Raw genomic sequence first — 21,072 nt, 5'->3', positions numbered from 1 at the left:
TTATGTTTGTGCTTACCTATCTCCGAACGACGTCCGCCGGAACCACCTAGTGAGCGGGCCTAATTCCGAGAGGGAGATCGGTGGCACTAAGGTGCACAACTGGAGAGCCGTGTGGCCAGCAATTTCATACGATGTTCCCTTAAGGTGTTTCATCTGCTGACAGGCGTCACACTCTTTGGAGTCGTGGTGCGCTCCCAGGCACCGCATGCAAATGGTGTGTGGGTCCATGACAGACATTTGGCGCGCACAGGTCTCACACGCTTTAAAGCCAGAAGGCATCGCACACTGTTCCATGATGCCGAAGGCGTCGAGAAAGCCCGAAAAACAGGCCAAAGAACCACTGGTTTTCCAGGATTCGCGCTGGGACGCCAAAAAGAATAAAACTGACATCAGCGCGCCGGGTGGGGCTTAAATGGCTCCGCTGACGCCATGTACGTGGACGGAGTCAGGGTGAAGCCGTGCGGCGGTGCGCAGTGGTGCTGCTGCAGAAAGTTTTCCAGATCCAGTCTGACACCTGGGGAAATTCTAAGTTAAGGAATCTGCGGCTAGATGTCTCTATCAGATTGTAATGAATTTAAGTAATCAACAAATAAAACATTTTCTTCTTCAATACATGGAAAAGATGTGAAGCCATGCCCAGCTAAGATTGTGGCGTGCAGGTCCTGCAGGAAGTCTGGACATTTTTCTAAAGTGTGGCAGAGTTCATGAGTATAATACAAATGATTACAGTTGTTGATAATAAATAAAAAGAGTGAAAGATCCAGTGAACAACTCCAGGAACATTTCCAGGATGAGATCACAGAGGGAGACGGTAGGAAAGTAGACCCTCTTGAATGAGTGGACCGTATATAGAGCTGGGATGCCCAAGGGTAACCATGCGCTATATAAAGCTAAAAAAAAAAAAAATAGTTGTTAAGGTTGGAGACAAATCATTGCATTTGTTGATTCGGGAGCAAGAATCACAATGATGATTACACAGGAATTATTTGTGGACATATTGGGAGTGAAAGAGCTGCAACAACTGAACAATCAAGTGCCTGTTATGAATGAGGGGTGTACAATTGAACCCCTAAGAAGAATTGAGAAAATCCTCAAGTTAAGGGGAAGAAAATTTAGGGCAAGATTTATTTAACTGAAAGGTGGCTCAAAGTCCTAGGATGGTGTCATCAGGGGTTGGCTGGCATGATTGTAAGATAGGGAGTGAAAGTTCAGTTTAGAAGTTTGTCACCAAATTTGCTTTCGTCTTGGGAAATAAAAGTATCAAAGATAGGAACGTTATTTTGAGATTTGAACGTTTGCATCAACCTGTTCAGCCTCAACAAAAAGTTGCGGGTCAAATCTCATCTGCTGGAGGTGTGCAAAGGTGCGGATTAGATTACTAAAATGGATTAGCCATCTGCGCACCACCAGGTGGAGTTGGGGTCAGGATCCAGACATCACAGCGCCTTTGTGTCACCCGCTGGTACATTCCAATTCTGCCACATGCCATTTGGGTTGGATTACACAGCCTATATACACATTATTTTTCATCTGTCCAAGGACATTCACAATGTGGCAGTGTTTTATGATCAGGCTCTCATCTACACGCCTGATCAAGAAGCATGTGATGGTGTACTGGACAGAGTGTTAAAAGTGTTCGAGGAATATGCAGTAGTTGTAAGGAAAGAGAAAATGAGAGTTCCTGAAGCACACTGACAAATGTTTGGGATATTTTCTACAAAAAGTGTATGGAACCACAACCAGTGTTGGTAAAAGCAATTTTCGAAGCACCTCTTTCCAAATTATCCTTGAGTTGAACCTTATAGTTGGTGGAAATACTTTTTAGAACTGTGTGAGCTTTATGCTAGGTTCACGGTTGACTAAGCATCACTACTGTTTGATTAACATGTTGGGGAGAGATAGGCCATTTAGTTGGGATGCTCAATGTCAATCACGAATGATTGATGGCATGGCTTTAAAACCATATGATCCGATTTTACCATGCTGTATTGTAATCTCTGCCTAACAATCAAACAAGAGCTGCCGCCATTAAAAATGAGAAAACACTCACTCCCACTGTGCACTCTGCTTCACATGTGAAAGGGGTACTTTAATTTATCCTATAGATTTTGGGTGCTATGTGAACTCAATCATTTGAGTGTTTTGACCTCCGTTTTTAAACCACTTGATTTTTAAAGTGGTCAATTTATGCACATTGTATGTACTCAACCAAAACGTAGTATACCAAACTGTAACCTCTTTGTGTACAAGTTCAATACCTATTTTTAGTGACGGTGGTGCAGTGTGGCATTAACAGTCTGCATCAAATTCTCTTTCAATCTGGGTATTTTATACCTTTCCTCACAAAAACTGAATCGAGACACAATGGAGAAGCTTAAAAATATAGCTTCTGACAGAGCAGCTTTTTCCTCCCTCTTTTGTAAAAGAATTGTTCTAGCTGGCTTCGAAAAAATAAGATGTCAAAAGTAGGGGGATATGTAGGCATTACCACTTAGAATGTGCAATAAAAATTCATAATCCTTCTGCCAAAGGTTTAACATCTCCCACCTTGCCACACTATGACCACACAGTCAAACAATCAATCAATTAGGGAATTGTAAGCGAGCTACTTACCAGTGAAGATCTCAAGGCGCAGAAAACCCTAAAAAAACTTAAGCCACTAACAAAAACATTTAGGGGGACATTAAGGAATATTTAGAGTTTTCTACCTGGATTATTGTAAGAAATTGAGTTACTGGTTGAGGGAAGGTGAAAGCTCTAAGTAACAACCGCAATCCTAGGCAGAGTAACCACAAAAGTCACTAAACTAACCTGTGCTTAGCCCTCTGGTAGCTTGGCACAAAAGCAGTCAGGCTTAACTTGGAGTCACCATCTTAAGTATTTATGCACAGCACAAGTGAAGTTTAATTTTAAAAAATGACACAAAAACAAATTAAATCTAATCAGTAGAACTAGGGTCATGAATTTTTAATTTTGTTAGTGAAAAATGGGCCTAATAGATCAAAGCACCAACCTCGCTATCTGGTCACGCGAGACCTGGCCAAGTCAGAAGCTACGGCCGACCACAATGGAGTAAGTGGTTACACAAGGTGGATTGGGCCTGGTCTTAGCTTATATTCGGACTTAAATCCAGAAGACGTTAGCGTTCAACGGGGCAAGACAGCAGGCTGTGTCAGAGGAGGAATAGTTGCCGCCGGGGAGCGCTGAGCAAGGTCTTGGTGAAGTCTTTGAAGATAGCAGGATAAAGCTTTGAGTCAGATTTTCTGGCTGAGAAGGTAGTCATCGATGAGGAGCCGGTCACTGTCGAGCCTGGGGAAGATTTGACCTATGGACTTCGACAACTTTTATGAAGTCGAAAACCTCCATCCCGACAAAGCACCAAACTGGAGGCAAAGAGGGCTCCACATGGTAGGTATAGTAGCTCAGATGTGCCACTAAACAGTATTTGCTGCAGAGGAGAAGAATGTAGCAGAAGCGATCGTGAAGTAAGGCCAACCGGGAATGCACCTTGGGTGGAACTTCTGTTGGTTCTTCTGGCACTTTTTGGTGACATTTTTTTTTAACTTTTAGGGTTAGGCAGGAGCAGCACCTCTAACGCAACTTCAAAGGGTCCAGGGCTTGGGGGGCCTCACTTGGAGGATTAGGACGCACTCCAACAGAGGCCAGGTACAGAGTTCAAGGTCTCTGGATTTTGTTATATCCATGTATATCATATTGGAGGCCGGTCAACTAGCCCTTGAAGTCACTTTGGAAGTCCTGGGCTCAAGGAGATGGTCCTCTATCCTTCAAGCAGCAGGGCAGTCCTCTGAAGAACATGGTGGGCCTTAAGCAGCAGGGTAGCCCTCTAGAGTACAAGGCAGCCCCTATTAAGTCTTTCAGAGATCCAGTAGGGTACCTAAGAGGCTATTTAGGAGGTCCAATATTTATAATTGGTGCCAGCCTTTTAAACCAGGGGTGACATCTTGGCTGGACATCTAGTCCTGAAAAGTTCTTTCCTTCTCCAAGCTTCAAGTAGTCTGGGGTGACAAAAGACTGGCGTCAGATTCTGTTGTGGGTGCTGGAACCAGCCTTCTGAAATGCAAGTGGGGCAGGGAACAGCTCCGCCCCACCCATCTTGACAGGATGGCCCATCCTGCCAAAACCTAGTCCTCCTTTGTCTTACTGTCTGGGAGGACTACACAAAGGCCACTTGTCAGACTGTTCTGTCCTGTAACTTGAGAACACAGGAAGCAGGCACCAAATGGTCAGAACAAGAAAATGTAAACTTTCTAAAAGAGGCATTTAACAAACTTGTGACATAAAATCAGACATTACTATTAATAAGGATCTTAATTTACAATTCATTTTAGTCCAAACTTGACATACCTATCTGTTCCCAATCAAACTTTAGCACGTAAGTATAATAATGTAACCCAATGTTATCCGATGGGAGAGAGAGGCTTTACAGTAGTGAAAAAGGAGTTTTTTCACTCTCAGGACATGTAAAACTTAAGAAACATCCTACATTTTAAACCCAATGAATCTTGAACGATAGGACATCTAGGGCCTAACTTAAGGTTGACATGGGTTTTGAAAAAGAAAGTTTTGGCCTAGAAAAAAGTTAATATTGCCAGGACCAATTGGCCATTTAAAAACTGAATAAAATATTAATTTGTGGAGCGGTCCACTACCCGGAGGGGTGTAGGCTCAAAGACTCCGAAGGAGCAGGGAGAATAATATGGAGGACAGAACTCTAAATACAACAGCAAAAGGGAATGAAAAGCAGAGCCTATCTGTTAAAGAACCAGGGTTTTAAGGCCTTGCAAAATGCAAGCAGGTTAGATTGTTTTTTGCTCAAGCGGCATGGAGTTTCACAGTCTAGCTGTGTCAGATACAAAACTACTGCTCCCGAGGTTGCTCTACTAACCTTTGGTATAGCAAGGTTGGTTGAAGAACATAAGGATCTTTTCGGGACATACCACTGAAAATATAGGCTGAGAGATTCACAGCTGTCATTATGCAGTGCCTTAAACGCAATAGAGATTTGAACACCCGTTTTTAGGTTTCGCTGGAGGGCGGAGCTCTTAGCTCCGCCTCCAGAGAAATCTCTTGATTTCCAGTAAGGAAAATGGAATACGCCCCCCTGTCCCATTGGCTAGCTCCATAAATGGAGGCTAGCCATTGGAACAGAGATCTGTCCGTCAAGGCCGGACCAGATTCGGGGGCGTTCCCGAGATTTTTTCCCTGGGCGGAGTTTCGTTTTTTCCGTTCCCTCCCCTTTCACTGAAAGTGATTTCAGATGCGCTGTCCATTCCCGCCCCCCTCCGTGTGCCTCCCCGCCCCCCCCTCGCTGTCCTGTGCACGTTTCCCGCCTCCCTCCCGCCGTTCGTGTCCTCTCCCGCCCCCCTCCACGCCCACAAATCCTCAAAATCCGGAAGCTTGTGTCCGCCATTTTCTCTCCTTGCAGTGAAGGTAAGCCCGTGTTTGTTTCCCTCCGTGCCTTCTTCCTGTCCGTTTCCCGCCCCCCTCCCGCTCTCCGTGTATTTTGTTTCCCTCCGTGCGCTGTGTCTCCCCCTGTCCGTTTCCCGCCCCCCTCCCGCTCTCCGTGTATTTTGTTTCCCTCCGTGCGCTGTGTCTCCCCCTGTCCGTTTCCCGCCCCCCTCCCGCTCTCCGTGTATTTTGTTTCCCTCTGTGCGCTGTGTCTCCCCCTGTCCGTTTCCCGCCCCCCTCCCGCTCTCCGTGTATTTTGTTTCCCTCCGTGCGCTGTGTCTCCCCCTGTCTGTTTCCCGCCCCCCTCCCGCTGCGAGCGGCGGTTTGCTTTTTAAAAACGCATGAAACATAGCAACAGAAGGGTGGGAGATTCTGGGTTCAAATTACTTACAGACCCGCTCCTCGCACTGACCACTTCGAACTCGATTTAAAGGGGTGTTCTGAGTTCTCAACATATTTGCCTCTGTGGCAAACAATTTCCTAAATGCAATTTTTGAGGCGAGCAAAAAGGTAAAATGCATAACATATGTTTACGTCCAATTTATTTTTTGCTGAGGTCAGGGGCGAAGTACAAGTTGGACTTGGCGCAGCGGGGACTGCCCCTTTAAAGGAGGTGCTGCAGCTGCTGCTAGGCAGAGGGGAGGGGGCAGGAACTCTCTGCCGGTGAACACTGCCGGGTTGAAGCGGTTGTTTATTCTCGAGCTATTTGCTGGGGTAGGACACCCTGCCCTGCAGAGCTCTGTCCCAGGCACAGGGCCCCCCGCCCGCAGTGCCGTGGCCCCACACACCTCCCTGTCTTCAATCATTTACCAGCCTGCCTTTGCACAGCACTCTCTGTCCACTGCCGGGGGAAAGGGGGCTGGGATCTTCTGCCAGGAGAAGACACTTGTGCCATCTTTTGCGGGAAAATACAGAATCCTTTTCTGTACCAGCTGTTGTCCAAATGTGCCCACCCCCCGTGGACCCTGTTGCATTGTGGGGGACATTATCAGGGGGAAGCTATTACCCCTGCGCTGAAACGTTTCCCACTGTAAACAAGCAGGCAGTGTCAGTCACAGAAATCAGGTCTTGCAAAATGTAGATGACTGTCAGTTTTGCTCATGATTTCGTTGACAGTGTAGGGAGGGATCTCAGAACTGGGTGGTCCATGATTGTTGCTTATTTGGGTGCTGATAACCAAAATGGAGCTTTCACGTTCATAATACAAAACTCCTGTGCAGTGGGACTTAAGTGTATAATTTTTTTATGTATACGGTAGATGCTTATTTTTTTTAAGGCAGTTATGATTTTACTTTCTAGGTTTTTGTCTCTGCAGAGAAGGGGTGGTATCCTTATGTCACTGGGTGTAGGGTACTCCTCCCTGCCCAGGACAAGGTCATGTGATGCCAGGTTCAGGCCACTCCGTGTTTTAGTGGATATGGATGGGGTGATAGCGGATTTCGAAGGTGGATTTCTGAAGAATTTCAGAGCCCGCTATCCAAATGAGCCTTGTATTCCCCTGGAGGATCGCAGAGGTTTCTGGGTGTCGGAGCAGTATGGGACGTTGAGACCAGAACTTTCTGTAAGTACATACATCTTTTTTGTTTATTTGTTATTTGATTGTGTAGCCCTATAACGATGCTTATATTCATAGTGATAAGCCATTTTACAGGCCTTGCTTGCATTGCACCTTTCCTTCTGTGTTGTTATATGCCAACCTCAATACTATGTTAGTATCGATCAAGCAGTGTTAAATGTTCCTGTATAGCATTTCATATCTGTGTATGCCTATCCCCGTTATACATTCTGTATACCAACCACAATTGCAGGTTTGTATATGCCAGGCCCCACTTCTCCATCAAAGCTCGTGATTGACAACCTCCATTTTTATTCACTCAGGCTGATGTTTGCATAATGCACCATGAGACCAAGTAATTATGAACTCTGCTGTGGAAGAAGCAAGTCACATTGACTTCTAAAAAAATTGTTTATCATGCAAAACGAGCAAAAATGCTAATATTGCAGCTAAGAGAGACAGTGTTTCATCTCCCCTAGCATTTGAGCTTCTAATGCTAACTCCTCCAGAAATTTCCCCAAGACTTATAGATTTTCTGTACATGGCAATCGAAGGAGGGTACATGTGCCAACAATCAAAACTCTAGTTAGTGGTGTTAGCAGGTGCATTGCTTTCTTACAGGAGAGTGGAATAGACCTTCAAAAGGATACAACAAAGGAGCTCTCCAGATGCTGAGATGGCTCAATTGAGAATTCTTGCTTTGCTGTGCCAGGCTTGAAAGTTAGACTGTGTATGTCACAATGGAGATGGCCCAAAAGGCTTGGTTTAACATAGGCATACAAAATGAAATGGCTGCACTCTAAGCAACTTCAGTAAATGTTCTGTTTTGGTTGAATTCACACAGTGATATATAGATATACCTAGTTCTCCAGCATCTTTCATAGATTCACATGCTTCGAGGCTGGAAACCATTGGAGGTCAATGTTAACACAGCAGCATCCCAATGCAGCAACTAATGTTAAAAACAAATTGAAAACATCCATAGACAAAAGTAGTCAGTCCAACTCATTTTATGTCATCCACCCATATCCAGCTTTGCCTATCACCAGCACCGCCCCTTCCAGCTGTGTTCCCGCAGGAGCACCTCCACCCATCCCCAGCTGTGCTTCGGCCCCTCCACCCCGACCCCAGCTGTCGTTCTTGATCTTTCCCCTCCCGAGATGCGCTTCTCACAAGAGAGCACTCACTGGTACATTACTAGTGCACTCCTCTGTGTGATTCCCACAAGAGTGATGGACGCCCCGCTGTGCGCATTACTAGTGCTCCCACAGCTGTGCTTTACAACCCTGTCTGCTTCACGCCCTCCTGCCTGCATTACTAGCGGGCTCCCCATATGCCTGTGAGTGAAGTCCCGCCTGCCCCAGATGTGCTGCTCAGTGGCGTGTCCCGCCGCGACACTACTGTACTGGGTGGATGCGGGTCCACCCCCAAGCAGATGTGCTGCTTGCGTCATCGCCTCAGCTGTGCCGCTCCGCGCACACACACCTACAAACACACACACCATCACTCAGGGAGCTCTAATTGAATGTGAGCATTGCATGTCAGCAATACACATGTGCACACACACACACCTACAAAACACACACCATCACTCAGGGAGCTCCTAATTGTCAGCAAGCTCTTTAATGACTGCAACCTAAGGCAGGGTTTTTGGTCCTTTGACAAGAAGGAGGTTAGTTATTATTAATCATTTTTACTGTTTGCGAGAGATTAAGCTATTGGCATTGTAAATGGCAATGCCATTTATTTATCTGTTTTCAAAACCAACACATAAATAAAAAAATTGTCATTTACAATGCCAATAGCTCTAACTTTTACAAAGGCGAAACCGTTGCATTGTAAATGCTTGTTTAACTGGGAGTCAGTGGAGTGCAGGAAGAAGATGAGACCAATTGGCGTTTAGAGATCCCCAGAAGTAGTCTTGCAGCTGCATTTTGGATAATTTGCAGCTTATGTAGGGATTTTTTCTGAAGGCTAACATGGACTGCACAAATCTATTTTTTTTTAAATGGAGTGATCACTGCTTTATGTAGGTCTATGGGGATGAAAGGAAAATGTTTTCAAAGAGTCTTGAACGTAAGAAAGTAGGATGAGGTAATGAAATTCACATGCCCTTCAAATGAGAGCATATTATCAAAATGGACTCCCAGATTGTAGATATTCACTTCATGCTGCAATGGCAGGCCTGGAACATGTTTAAAAGTGCTACTTAAGTGGGTGGCACAATGAGTGCCGAAGGCGCTCTAATAGCATTTAATTTACAGGTCCTGTGTACAAGTAGTCCATATTCTAGGGAGTTATAAATAAACTCAATATGCCAATCAGGTGTAAGCGAATTGTAGCATGGTTTAGAGAGACAGCCCTTAAGCAGTGGTTAGGAGTGGTAAAGTGCAGAGTACTAATGCCAACAAAAACAAAATTCAGAAAACAAAGAGGGGTGAAGGTACAATGTTTAGGGTAAGATCACACCAAGGATGACGGGTCTAACAATTGTGTTCCTACATGAATGGGTATGCATGGCCTATGCATCTCTGTTTTCATCAGAATAGCACATTTCAGTGACACATTCACCAGTGGATTGAAGCCCAAGCTTTTTAGATCGCTCAAGATGCCTGACTGAAACAAGCAATGTTATACAATGTTTTAGCATCAATCTAGCCTCTGTGGAATTTCTTGTTACCATTTTCCTAAATGGTGCACCTTTGGGCAAATAAAGGGTGAGCTCCATAACATACCTTTGGACACTTCTCCAATCCAGGAGGAGGGCTATCCAGAGCAATCAGTTTTTTCAGCTCTTCCTGAACGCTTGTTTTAAGAACCCGCTTTGGGGACGCACGAAGATCACGGACAGATGCACGCAGCCTTGTATGGGACATTTCATTGTCATCACTCTGGTGGCGTCTTAAAAAACGAATAATAAAAAATATTAGGATAAAATATAATATCAGTTCAATTACATCAACTTACATGACAGAAAACAAGATGAAAAGGGCATCAAAGTCTAAATCCATACCCAAAAGCCAATAGATGTGAGTACCTGGTAAAGGAATAAACCTGATGTTTCTTACATTCGTGATGCTTTCTTGTCATTATAATTTGCTCAACCAAATCATGTAGGTTATAGCTTACCAACCGGTTATGCACAGAGGGGACTGTAAAAGAAAGGGTTTGTTTGGAAACTTGTGTCGTACAAACTCTCCCTCGATTTGCTTATTTTCGGGTTAGTCTGCAATCGAATACTGGGATTGGTTAGCAACTTTGGAAATTGACTTGCGGATGCTTTTTGATAAATGTTTTATTACAAAAATTAAAACGGATCAATATGAATTAAAAAAAAAAATTGTACTCTCAATCTGCATTTCGTAGCTTTTAAGATGTGAAATAACCCAACTTCTCAGCAGAGAAATTCTGCTCAGCACCAGTTGAAGTGGATTATGCTGGCTTCTATTTGCTGAAAAACTTAAAATTATCGCACTACCTATACTGATCATCATCCTACAGTTACAATTGTGTATCATAAAAACTAAAGTCGCCAAAAGGGACAAAACACAATGAAGTGCTTAGACATGCACATTATTCAGCTACCTAAACGTACATCCCTCAGTATCACAGAATTTATGAAAATCAGGTTCCGTCTAGATTTCTTTCACGAATCCACTTAAAGTGTATGGTGTGCACACCCACATTCTAGGTTCAAAATTAACATCCAAAAAGAGAAGCAAAATCCTCTTACTTTCTCGAGTCCATAAACCCCACAGAGTTTATTGTCCCTTCAGGTTTTTTCCATCCAATCAGGTACTTGCTAGTGGCACCCTGGCGAGGGTAGAAAGTCCTAGGACCGGAAGAGGAGGAAGAGGAGGAGGAGAGAGAAGGTGCAAACTGTGGGGAAGTGGCGGAATGGGTCTCGTCCTTGGGTGAGCTTCTTGCACTAGTGAAAACAACAGGGCTGGCCGAATGCCTTGAGCTCATGGTACTGGTGGGAAAAGCAACACAAAGACAAAGCTTGACTTAATGTGGAGTGTGAGTAGTGCAGTAATATATGTTACGTAAAAGATGCATTTTCATTCTTTTTACTGAAAGCCTATGAATGCATATCAGTATGAGGAATTCTGATGCATCTGCCTTTAACGTCAATGCTTTGCAACACATAATGCATGCGCTTTAATACTGTCATGCATTAATTTCTGATTTCAAGGGAGCAGTGGTATTGATGCCTCGTTTTACTTTATTTGTTGAATTATAATAGCCAGATTTTAATATTTTGTTTCAGATATCATCAGATACAAAAAATCCTCCAATAAGACAGTCTCATGTTAGCAGATTTAGTCTCAGGAGTGCCTTCTATCGTTTGGAATACAAACTGCTGTAGTTTAACGTGTTGTCCTTTGTCCAACTGTGCCACATTTCCAAGGAATTTAGATTTAGAGGTATTGTTGGTGCTTTTTTTGGCACCTATGACATTGGTTTTGAAAACGTCTACATTTCTAGCATCACACTATCACACCCAATGGTTTGTTCGAATTGGACATGGGAACAGAACAATCTTTCCATCCCCTGCCAAAAACAGCAGAAACTGACCCCAAACTAGAAAACACTTCTGGACTGCCGGTGGATAACTGTTTAACAAAACAACATATTTAATATTAATTTTAAAAAAATCAACAGTACCCTGGTGTGCTACAAGGTGGTGGGAGACGCTCTTAATCGAATAAACTAAAAGTACTAATGTAGCTTGTCAATTTCAGGTATGTGAAAAGTGAAACTAGAAATTTAGCAAGCTCGCATAGTATTCACTCAGAGCTACTCCACGTAAAAGCTCACTTTGCTGGCAGGCAGTGTTCAGAAGGGGTGCACCTCGGTCTTTGAAATGCTGTTCAAATTTTCAGTAGTTAAGTTACTCTTTACTAGCAATTAGTAAAGGAACTCAAGGCTCTCCTTTCTGAAAATAATCTAGTTACTTCTAATTGCTCTACGTCTTTTGTTGGGCGGATGATCTGATTGAACATAGAAGCATTTTTAGGTCTCGCCTTTACCATTCCGAAGGAATGGGAAATGGCGAGAATTCAAGTGCTCGAACTGATCGTGAAACCACCGCTTTTTTTCGTGGCGTTTTCTTCGAGTGCACGTGGCCACAGGCACGCACTTTTGGCCCATACACTTTCATGGCCATCTGTTCCTCAATGTCCCTCCCACCCTTCGTTTGATCTTGCCGCGAGTTCAGGCTAATGGCCCTCCCCCTCCCCCAGCACAGAGCGCGCATCGCGGCCGCACAGCACATCAAAGGGCTTCTCCCAGCGTGTGCTGTGCGGCTTCTCCTCCCCTAATTATGTGGCCGGCCGTACTTGTGTTTCCCGGCCGCTCTTGTTGGCTTTGTGAGCTGATGGCATGTTTAGTTTACACACACAACGTTTCTCTCGATTTTCTAGTTGTCTGTATTAGGAATATATATATTTTTGGGCTTTTCTAACAAAACGCACCTAGCTGTTGGCATTTACTTTAGAATTCACGGATACATGGAATCTTTAGTTTACAAACAGTTTCCCTCGATTGTCTTGGCTCGTTTTCTTTGTTTCCTGCTCATCTCTTCATCTTATCTCATCACATTTGCTGTGCAGGCAAAGACAGAGTTCAAAAGTCAGATGCTTTCCGAGAGCGCCTGTTCGTGCCCGAACCCCCTTCCTGCTTGCTGCTTCTTTTCTTCTTTCTCCCCTTCGTAATAAAGTGACAAAGATGAAAGACTCCTCCATACATTTTTAACTGTTTTAATCCTTGTTCAAAGCGCTATTTGCTCTACACTGTAAAATGTTTTGTACTTAAAGGCGCAACACGCATCTCAAGTCTGTCAATTCAAATATTCAATTGTTTTTTTTAAGGAAATGCATTTTGCAGTCAACCATGAAACTGAAGCCTTATGCCAACAACTTATGTCCAGATCAGTGATGAGTGCTTGGCAAAGAATAAATAGTAATAATAAAATACATTTTCATGCAGATTTTAATAATGCTAATCAGTAAGTGGCCACATCAAAGGCTCTGTGCCACTTTCACCCACACAGCAACACTTACAGACACGCAACGCCACTCACACCCACGCAAGCCCGCTATCATCCACGCAACACCACACTCACCCACGCAACGCCACTCACCCAAACACCACTCACACACGCAACGCAACTCATCCACGCAACGCAACTCATCCACGCAACGCCACTCACACACGCAACGCCACTCACACGCAACGCCACTCACACACGCAACGCCACTCACACACGCAACGCCAACGCCACTCACACACGCAACGCCACTCACACACGCAACGCCACTCACACACGCAACGCCACTCACACACGCAACGCCACTCACACTGTAAACGTGTTTTAGTGTAATTTTCTTGAGGGATAGTAAAACTCAACTCTTTAGCAAAACATTGCAACGCAGACTACTTTTTAATTTATAGGTATTAAAGTGATTTTAAAATCGTAGGGAGCCTGCTGTTATCAAACACCACACGATGAATGTACCTTAATTACATTCGTATGGACTACCACGATATTCCAGCAAAATTTCGGATGTGAAACCTGTTGCTATTCAGTGCATTTTATACCGTTTACAAAACAAGCGTTTCCAGCCCAGACATAAGACAGCGGTTTCAGACTTGTGTACACGATACAGTGAGTATTTGTAATATAACTCAACCACTTTACTGCGTGGATTAACCCTCACCTCACACTAACCGTCCAGCTACACTCACAGCTCTTGTAAAAACGCCCTTTCCAAGAAAACACAACCCCTTTTAACAAGCATTAGCATAGCCAATAGGTCTCGTGTCTGGGACCTTATAAGTGTTTAGCAACGCAACAGTTGATGTTGTTGCACCAGGGATATTGTGCTGCATAACTAAATACTTATAAGGTCCCAAATGCGAGACCTATTGGCCATGCCAATGCTTGTTTTTCATACAGTACACTATGCCTCAATGTAGAAACCAAAATATGGAAGCTTTTTTAAATTTGTACGAGTAGGAAACCGCTAAGCAGTCAACACTGACATTCTTCTAGCAAAAACTGAAGGAAGCCATAATCGATATAACAGTACGATATAAATCCGGTAGGTGGGACTCAACCATGCGGTAACCTGCCTCATACATACCATGATAAAAATAAATCCTCAAATCACTTTTAGGCAATGCCCTACCCTGCACTAGTCACCTAGTACTGATGGTAATCATCAGTACTGCATAACATCGGTATAACTTATGTCAACGAGAGGGGTATCTGCATTGGGCTTACCACCCAATGACAGCCTTAAATAAGTATGTGCCCTCCTCAGAAGTTTTAATTTTGGAAATGGTAACATCACCTCTTTTAGGTTGCAGTTTTCCATATCCCGGAGGAACAGGTTTTCAAACTCACAGTAGAGCTTTACATGAAACCAACAGAACAGGAAAATGGATAGCATTTAAGAGTTACTTTAATCTCCGTTAGCTTGCTCCCAAGCAGTGTGTTCTAGGCAGCACACCCAATTAAGTGACTGAAGGGAGCATGTAATAGCAATTGTTAGCGCAGACTTTACCAAAGCTTATTCTCAAAAAATGAAATGCTTAAAAATAATTACAAGTAAATTAATATTCCACTGGAAATGTAGGGTAGACTGATCCTCCTGGAGCATGTCACCTGCATCTTCTCTTTTTCAATATTTCATTCAGTTTGGGTATTTTGATGATTGAACCCTGTGTCGCCCATAGTATATTACAAAAGTAAAAGGTCTTCAAAGCTCCTCTTTTCGAAGTTGGAATCCAAACATGCTCTCACAAAGCAAACTAGACCACTGTAGGGATGGTGTTAAAAAATTGAACCTCCCTCCTCAGAGTACATGTGCTTATATCCACAAAGGGCACAAAAACGGGTCCCTATGCCTGCAACAATCCATCATAAAATCAAATGTTCCTTTAGATATTTACATTGAAAAATGTACTACACTGTACGAGTTTATGCCTGCTTAAAAGTGGCAAATTAGATACAATTTTGGAATGTTTGTAATATATATTAGGACTTAGAACACCCCGGTGATTAAAATGGACCCCTGGAAGGACAAAAGGGTCAACATTGTGTTGTTCTGAGAAATGCATCTGCAAGGAGACCATGTTTTTTCAGAGTAATATATTATATTAACAGGCTCACTTAAGTTTTAAGATTTGGAGGACGAGTCTTACAAACACAATTGTACAAAATCAGTACTTCGGTATGTATGAGGAGCATGAATGTACTATTCCATTATCCAAATAAGAATGAAAAAGAAGGAGTAGTTTCTGTCCTGTAACTCCAGTTCTGTAGTAGGGGTATCTCTGTTATAGTCATAATCTAGTGAATAGTCCCACCCATGTGCGCGGACCCTGGAGCAATCAAAAATAATCTCTTAAAGTGTCGAAAAATGCAGAAATGCACAGACACTTAAGAGAGAATTTAAAGACAGATAATGCAGCCTAAAAAGGCTACACTGTCCAGTACTTCAACTAGAAATTCCACCAATAAAATCCACAAAACAGCAAAGCCTGTACAGATTTCCCTTGCTTAAACAGCAAAAACCCTCTGGAATGATAGAGAGGAGGACCTGGACAGACAAGCCCCATAGGCTGCCATTATGTGGCTCAGAACAGGATACTGTGCCTTTAAGAGAACTTTCCAGAACTTCACAGTATCCCAGAATGCACTGCAGGTCCCAGTTACTTTCAGTTCTTTTTGAAGGCGTAACACGCCAGACATGTAGCATTCCGTACATGAATATCTCTCTCCACCGGGGAGGAGGGCGGGCGCTTATGACTATAACAGAGATACCCCTACTACAGAACTGGAGTTACAGGACAGAAACTACTCCTTCTGTAGTAGGGGATCTCTGTGTATAGTCATAATCTATTGAATAGAATGGCAAGCCCATCCCCACACCAAAGCGGCGGTGGAGCAACGAGAAATAACACCACTACTGTGTGAATAGATTTCGCAGCGAAGCCTGCCCAACCTGAGCGTCTGCCCTGGCATCAGAGTCCAGGCAGTAATGCTTAGCAAAGGTATGGACCGACTTCCAAGTGGCTGCCTTGCAGATTTCAGCAATAGGCACGTTACGAAGCAAAGCTGTCGTGGCAGCTTTACCCCTGGTGGAATGAGCCTTAGGTTTGCCCCCTAAGGTCTTATTAGCTTTTTGGTAACACAATTGTATGCAGGACACAATCCACCTCGAGATGGACTGTTTAGAGGTAGCAAGACCCGTCCTGACTGATCCATAATTGATGAACAATTGGTCTGACCTACGAATATCCTTGGTTTTATCCAGATAAAATTTCAGCAGCCTCCTAACATCCAGGGAATGCAAAGACTCTGAAAGAACGTAGGTAAAGTTATCGTCTGGTTGATATGAAAATCAGAAATAACCTTGGGAAGAAACTTAGGGTGAGTACGCATAACAACCTTAGCAGTATGAAACACAGTGTAAGGTTCTTGGCAACACAACGCCTGAATTTCACTCACCCTGCGGGCCGATGTAATGGCCACGAGGAACGCCGCCTTCCAGGACAAATGCTGCAACGAAGCCTTATGAATAGGTTCAAAAGGCTCCTTCATCAACCTGGACAGCACCACATTCAAGTCCCATGAAGGCGAAGGAAGCCTGACAGGAGGGAATACTTTCTTCAAGCCTTCCAGAAAATCTTTGATCACAGGGATCTGGAAGAAGGAAGTCTGTGAAGGGCATTTCCTGTAGGCAGTCAAAGCAGCCAGATGAACCTTAATGGAATGGACATTAAGGCCAGACTGCGCCAGATGTAGCAGATATGGAAGGATGACATCCTCCTTGCATGTCGTAGGGTCATAGTTCTTAGACTTGCACCAGATGCAAAACCTCTTCCACTTGTAAGCATAAGAAGTCCTAGTGGAAGGTTGCTTAGCCTCCTTCAGTATGTCCATACAATCCTCTGGGAAATTCAGATGGCCATATTGCACTATTTCAGGAGCCATGCCGCCAAACTCAAAGACGAGAGGTTGGGGTGCAACATCCGCCCCCCGAACTTCGTGAGAAGGTCCGGCCTGCATGGCAGCTTCATGTGAGGAAGGAGAGACCGGTGAAGCAGGTCCGGGAACCACCACTGTCTGGGCCATTCCGGGGCAATCAGAATCATCTTCGCCCTGGATTGGGACAGCTTGATGAGAACCGCCGGGATCAGGGGAATGGGTGGAAAAGCGTACAGAAAGCTGTTCGACCAGTTGATCCATAACGCGTTCCCCAGCGTCCCTGGCTGGTAGTACCTGGAGGCGAAGTCTCGGCATTTGCTGTTTTCGGCGGTGGCGAACAGATCTACGTCTGGAGTTCCCCACCTTGCGAAGACTTCTCCTAGCACTTCGTCGTTTATGACCCATTCGTGGTTTTCCTGAATCAGTCTGCTCAGCTCGTCTGCCTGAACATTCTGCACACCTGGCAGATGAGTGGCCGTTATCGAGAGTCCTCGAGCCAGAAGCCAGTGCCAGATCGCCTGCGCCTCCTGCGACAGAGTGCGCAATCTCGAGCCCCCCTGCTCGTTGAGGTAATACATCGTGGTCGTATTGTCCGTCTGTACAAGCAGGGAGTTGGTCTGAAAGGACGGGCGAAAAGCCTTCAGTGCCAAGTGAACAGCCCTGAGTTCCAGGAAATTGATGTGGTACGTGGACGCCGTCGGGGACCACGTCCCTTTAATCTGTAGGTCTCCGGAGTGCGCTCCCCATCCCAGGAGAGAAGCATCCGTCACGATAGTCTGTGTGGGAATGTCCTTGTGGAAGGGAACCCCTCTGAGGAGATTCTCCGCTGAACACCACCACTTCAGAGACTGAAGAGCATGTAGAGACAGTTCTATCTTGTCGTCCCAAGATCCTCTCCTCTGGTCCCACTGATCTTCCAAGCACTCCTGCAGCGGTCTCATGTGCAGCCGCGCATGTGGCGTCAGGAAGATACAGGAAGCCATCGATCCCAGTAGAGAAGACACCGTCCTCACTGTCGTGGATGGAGTGGACATGAGAGCCTGAGCCTTCCGAAGGAGTGATAAACGTCGCTCTTCCGAAGGAGACACGCTTGCTGACAGCGTATTGATGGAGGCTCCCAAGTACTGGATGCACTGGACCGGAGTCGGGACATACTTGGACATGTTGATGTGCAACGCCAGCTTGTTCAATAGAACGCACGTCTTCCGGAAGTGTGCTTGAGCTTCCGAGAATGAGGAGGCCTTGATCAACCAATCGTCCAGGTACGGGTAGACAAACACCTTGTTCTTCCTCAGGTGTGCCGCTACCACTGCCATGCACTTCGAGAACGTTCTGGGCGCAGACTTCAGCCCGAACGGAAGTACCGTGTACTGATAGTGATTGGTGCCGACTTGAAATCACAGGAACTTCCTGTGTTTGTGTGCAATGGGCACATGGAAGTATGCATCCTGTAGGTCTATGGCGCAAAGCCAGTCCCCCCGTTGCAGCTGAGGATAAATCTGATGCGACAGCATGCGGAATTTTTCTCTGCGAATCCACTTGTTTGCCTGTCGCAAGTCCAGAATGGGCCTGAACTCGTTCTTGTCCTTCTTGCGGACTAGAAAGAACCGGGAGTACAGACTTCTTCCTCTTTGAGACAGAGGTACATCTTCTATCGCCCTTTTCCTTAACAGGATATCGGCCTCCGCCTGGAGCTCGCGTAGTTGATACTGTGAGCTGACCGGAGGAATCGAGGCGGGCTGATGAACCGAAGACTGTATCCATTGCAAACAATATTCAGCACCCACTTGTCCCGAGTAATTTTTCTCCACTCTGCCAGAAAAAATTGAACGCTTCCCCCCACCGGAGCGGGTAACGGATGAAGGGGAAGTAACCGCTCAGGGTCGAGACCCGGCCGGGCCCTTGTTCGCGGTAGAGGACTGCTGTCCACCTCTACCCCTCTGCCGTTTTTGGAAGGGTCTTCTGAACTGCTGCTGTTGCTGCTGCTGTTGCCCAGAAGACTGTCCTCTTCCTTTCCCCTGCGAGCCGAACCGTCGTTGGAACTGGCGGTAGGGTTTCTTGTCTTTGGGCTTCTCCAAGCCCACAGCCGTCAGGGTTTCAGCCTCGGCTTCATCCTGGCCATTTCATCGTCTGCATGTTTCCCGAATAGAGTCTCACCGGAAAACAGCAGATTGGCCACTCGCTGTTGCGCTTCAGGCTTGAGCGACGTAAGCCTAAGCCAAGCATGGCGGCGCTGATTGATACCGTGGCAGTATCCATGGGCGGCCAACAGGGAAATATACGCCGCGGCGCTGATGGCTTGGTTCGAGACCAGCATCCCTTCTTTGACGATTTCCATGAAGTCCCTCTTTCCTGTCACACGGGACAAGATCCGCAACTGTTCCATGGAATCCCACAGCGCACGGTCGTACCGCCCCAGTAACGCCGAGTCGCTGGACGCTTTCATAGTCGTGGAAGAAGTCCCACACGCCTTCCTTCCAGCTGAATCAATCCAGCGGCTCTCCTTATCCGGAGGCACGGTGGAGGACGGGGAGGTAGAGTGCAGCTTCCTGGCCGCCGTCACTATCACTGAATCCGGCACGGGATCCATCCGTAGGAAGGCCGGTCCGAGTCAGGGCCCTGTACTTCTTCAGAAGTCTGGAGGGAGCGGCTTTTACCACCGCAGGCGTAACAAAGAGCTCTTCCGCAGGCTCAACCAGTCCTGGCACCAACGGCAGTAGAGGGCGAGACAGGTGCTTCTTGTGCAAAGTCTCGATATCACGGACGTCGTAGGTGTAGGAGCCGTCACCGTGATACCCAGCTTCGCAGCCCCCCTCAGGAGAACCTCCTGGAACGTACCGATGTCATCGATCGGAGACACCCTAGTCTCCGGGGGTCCGACAAAGTAGGCGAATAGGAACGGGTCCTAGAGGTCGCACGGACCTGGACCTATGCCTCCTATGGCGATGTCTGGATCTAGTGGAGGGACCTGTGTCTGCTCCTTGATCTGCTTCTCCTCCCGGAGCGAGACCTCGATCTCCTGGGCCCGGGACGTTCTGCCGGTTCCCGGGCGGACGTCTTGGGCTTAGGTGGTTCTTTAGACTTCGGAGTCTTCTTGGGAGGTGTCGGAAGCCTGGGCAACGAGACCGACCTCGTGGAACGGAGGAGGCTTGCCAGGCACAGGGGTCTGTGGTCCTGTTGGAAGCGGAGGCAGAGGAGGCAACGGCAACGGAGGAGGAGGGAGGGGAGTAACAGACTTCTTCGGAGTGTACACCTCCGAGTACACCGATCCCGTGACCCGCCATCCTTCCCAGACTGAGGGAGCCCCCCACAGTCCTAGGCCTGGTAGTACGACCCCTCGAGTCGGGAAGAATGATGGTCAGACGTCGAGCGCAGGTCCCTCGACGTCGAACGCCCCTTCGGCGTCGACCATCTTCCTGCTTCGGCGTCGAACGGCTTCTATGCCTCGACGTCGACCCCGACCATCTCGACGACGATCCTTTATGTCTCGACGGCGATCGCTTGTGCCTTGACGGCGACCACGACGGCGACCTCTTCAACCTCCTCGACGGCAACCTCGTCCGCCTCGACGGCGACCTCGACCGCCTCGACAGCGAACTCGACCGCCTCGACGGCGACCCTCGACCGCCTCGACGGCGACCTCGACCGCCTCGACGGCGACCTCGACCGCCTCGACGATGATCCTTTATGTCTCGCCGGAGATCTCTTCTGCATCGACGGCGATCTTTTCCGCTTCGGCGGCTTCGACGCCGAGGATCCCCTCGACGACGACGACGACGTCCTGTTAGACGACAGCGATCGGCGGTGTCGCTTCGACGGCGAGCGCCGACGCCGGGTCCGTAGACGCCGATTACTCGACGTCGACGCCGAAGACGATTAAATTAAAAAAAATTAATTAAATTATATTAATTTTAATTAATTTACATTAAAAAAATATTTTAAACTTACCAATACTTATGTTGTAATTGTATGCGTTGTAAAGGTACCTGCGTTGTAAATACATGCGTTGTAATGGTACTGCGTTGTAAAGGATCATGCGTTGTAAAAA

General features: G+C 46.2%; 1 protein-coding gene across 3 annotated transcripts in view; it reads right to left on the bottom strand.

Annotated features, from left to right (window-relative positions):
* Nucleotides 1–21,072, bottom strand: part of SIPA1L1 (signal induced proliferation associated 1 like 1) — a 681,304-nt gene that overhangs the window by 74,044 nt on the left and 586,188 nt on the right. For 2 of the 3 annotated variants that reach the window (XM_078659472.1, XM_078659474.1), the window contains 2 exons: nucleotides 10,758–10,997; nucleotides 9,760–9,925 (listed from right to left, as the gene is read on the bottom strand). In XM_078659472.1, coding sequence (XP_078515598.1) covers nucleotides 9,760–9,925; nucleotides 10,758–10,997 — 406 coding nt within the window. The remainder of the gene's footprint in view (nucleotides 1–9,759; nucleotides 9,926–10,757; nucleotides 10,998–21,072) is intronic. The other variant, XM_078659473.1, reaches the window with a different exon arrangement.

The sequence above is a fragment of the Lissotriton helveticus genome, chromosome 9 (assembly GCF_964261635.1).
Source record: "Lissotriton helveticus chromosome 9, aLisHel1.1, whole genome shotgun sequence".
Taxonomy (NCBI): domain Eukaryota; kingdom Metazoa; phylum Chordata; class Amphibia; order Caudata; family Salamandridae; genus Lissotriton; species Lissotriton helveticus.
This window is presented reverse-complemented; position numbering and strand designations above follow the sequence as displayed.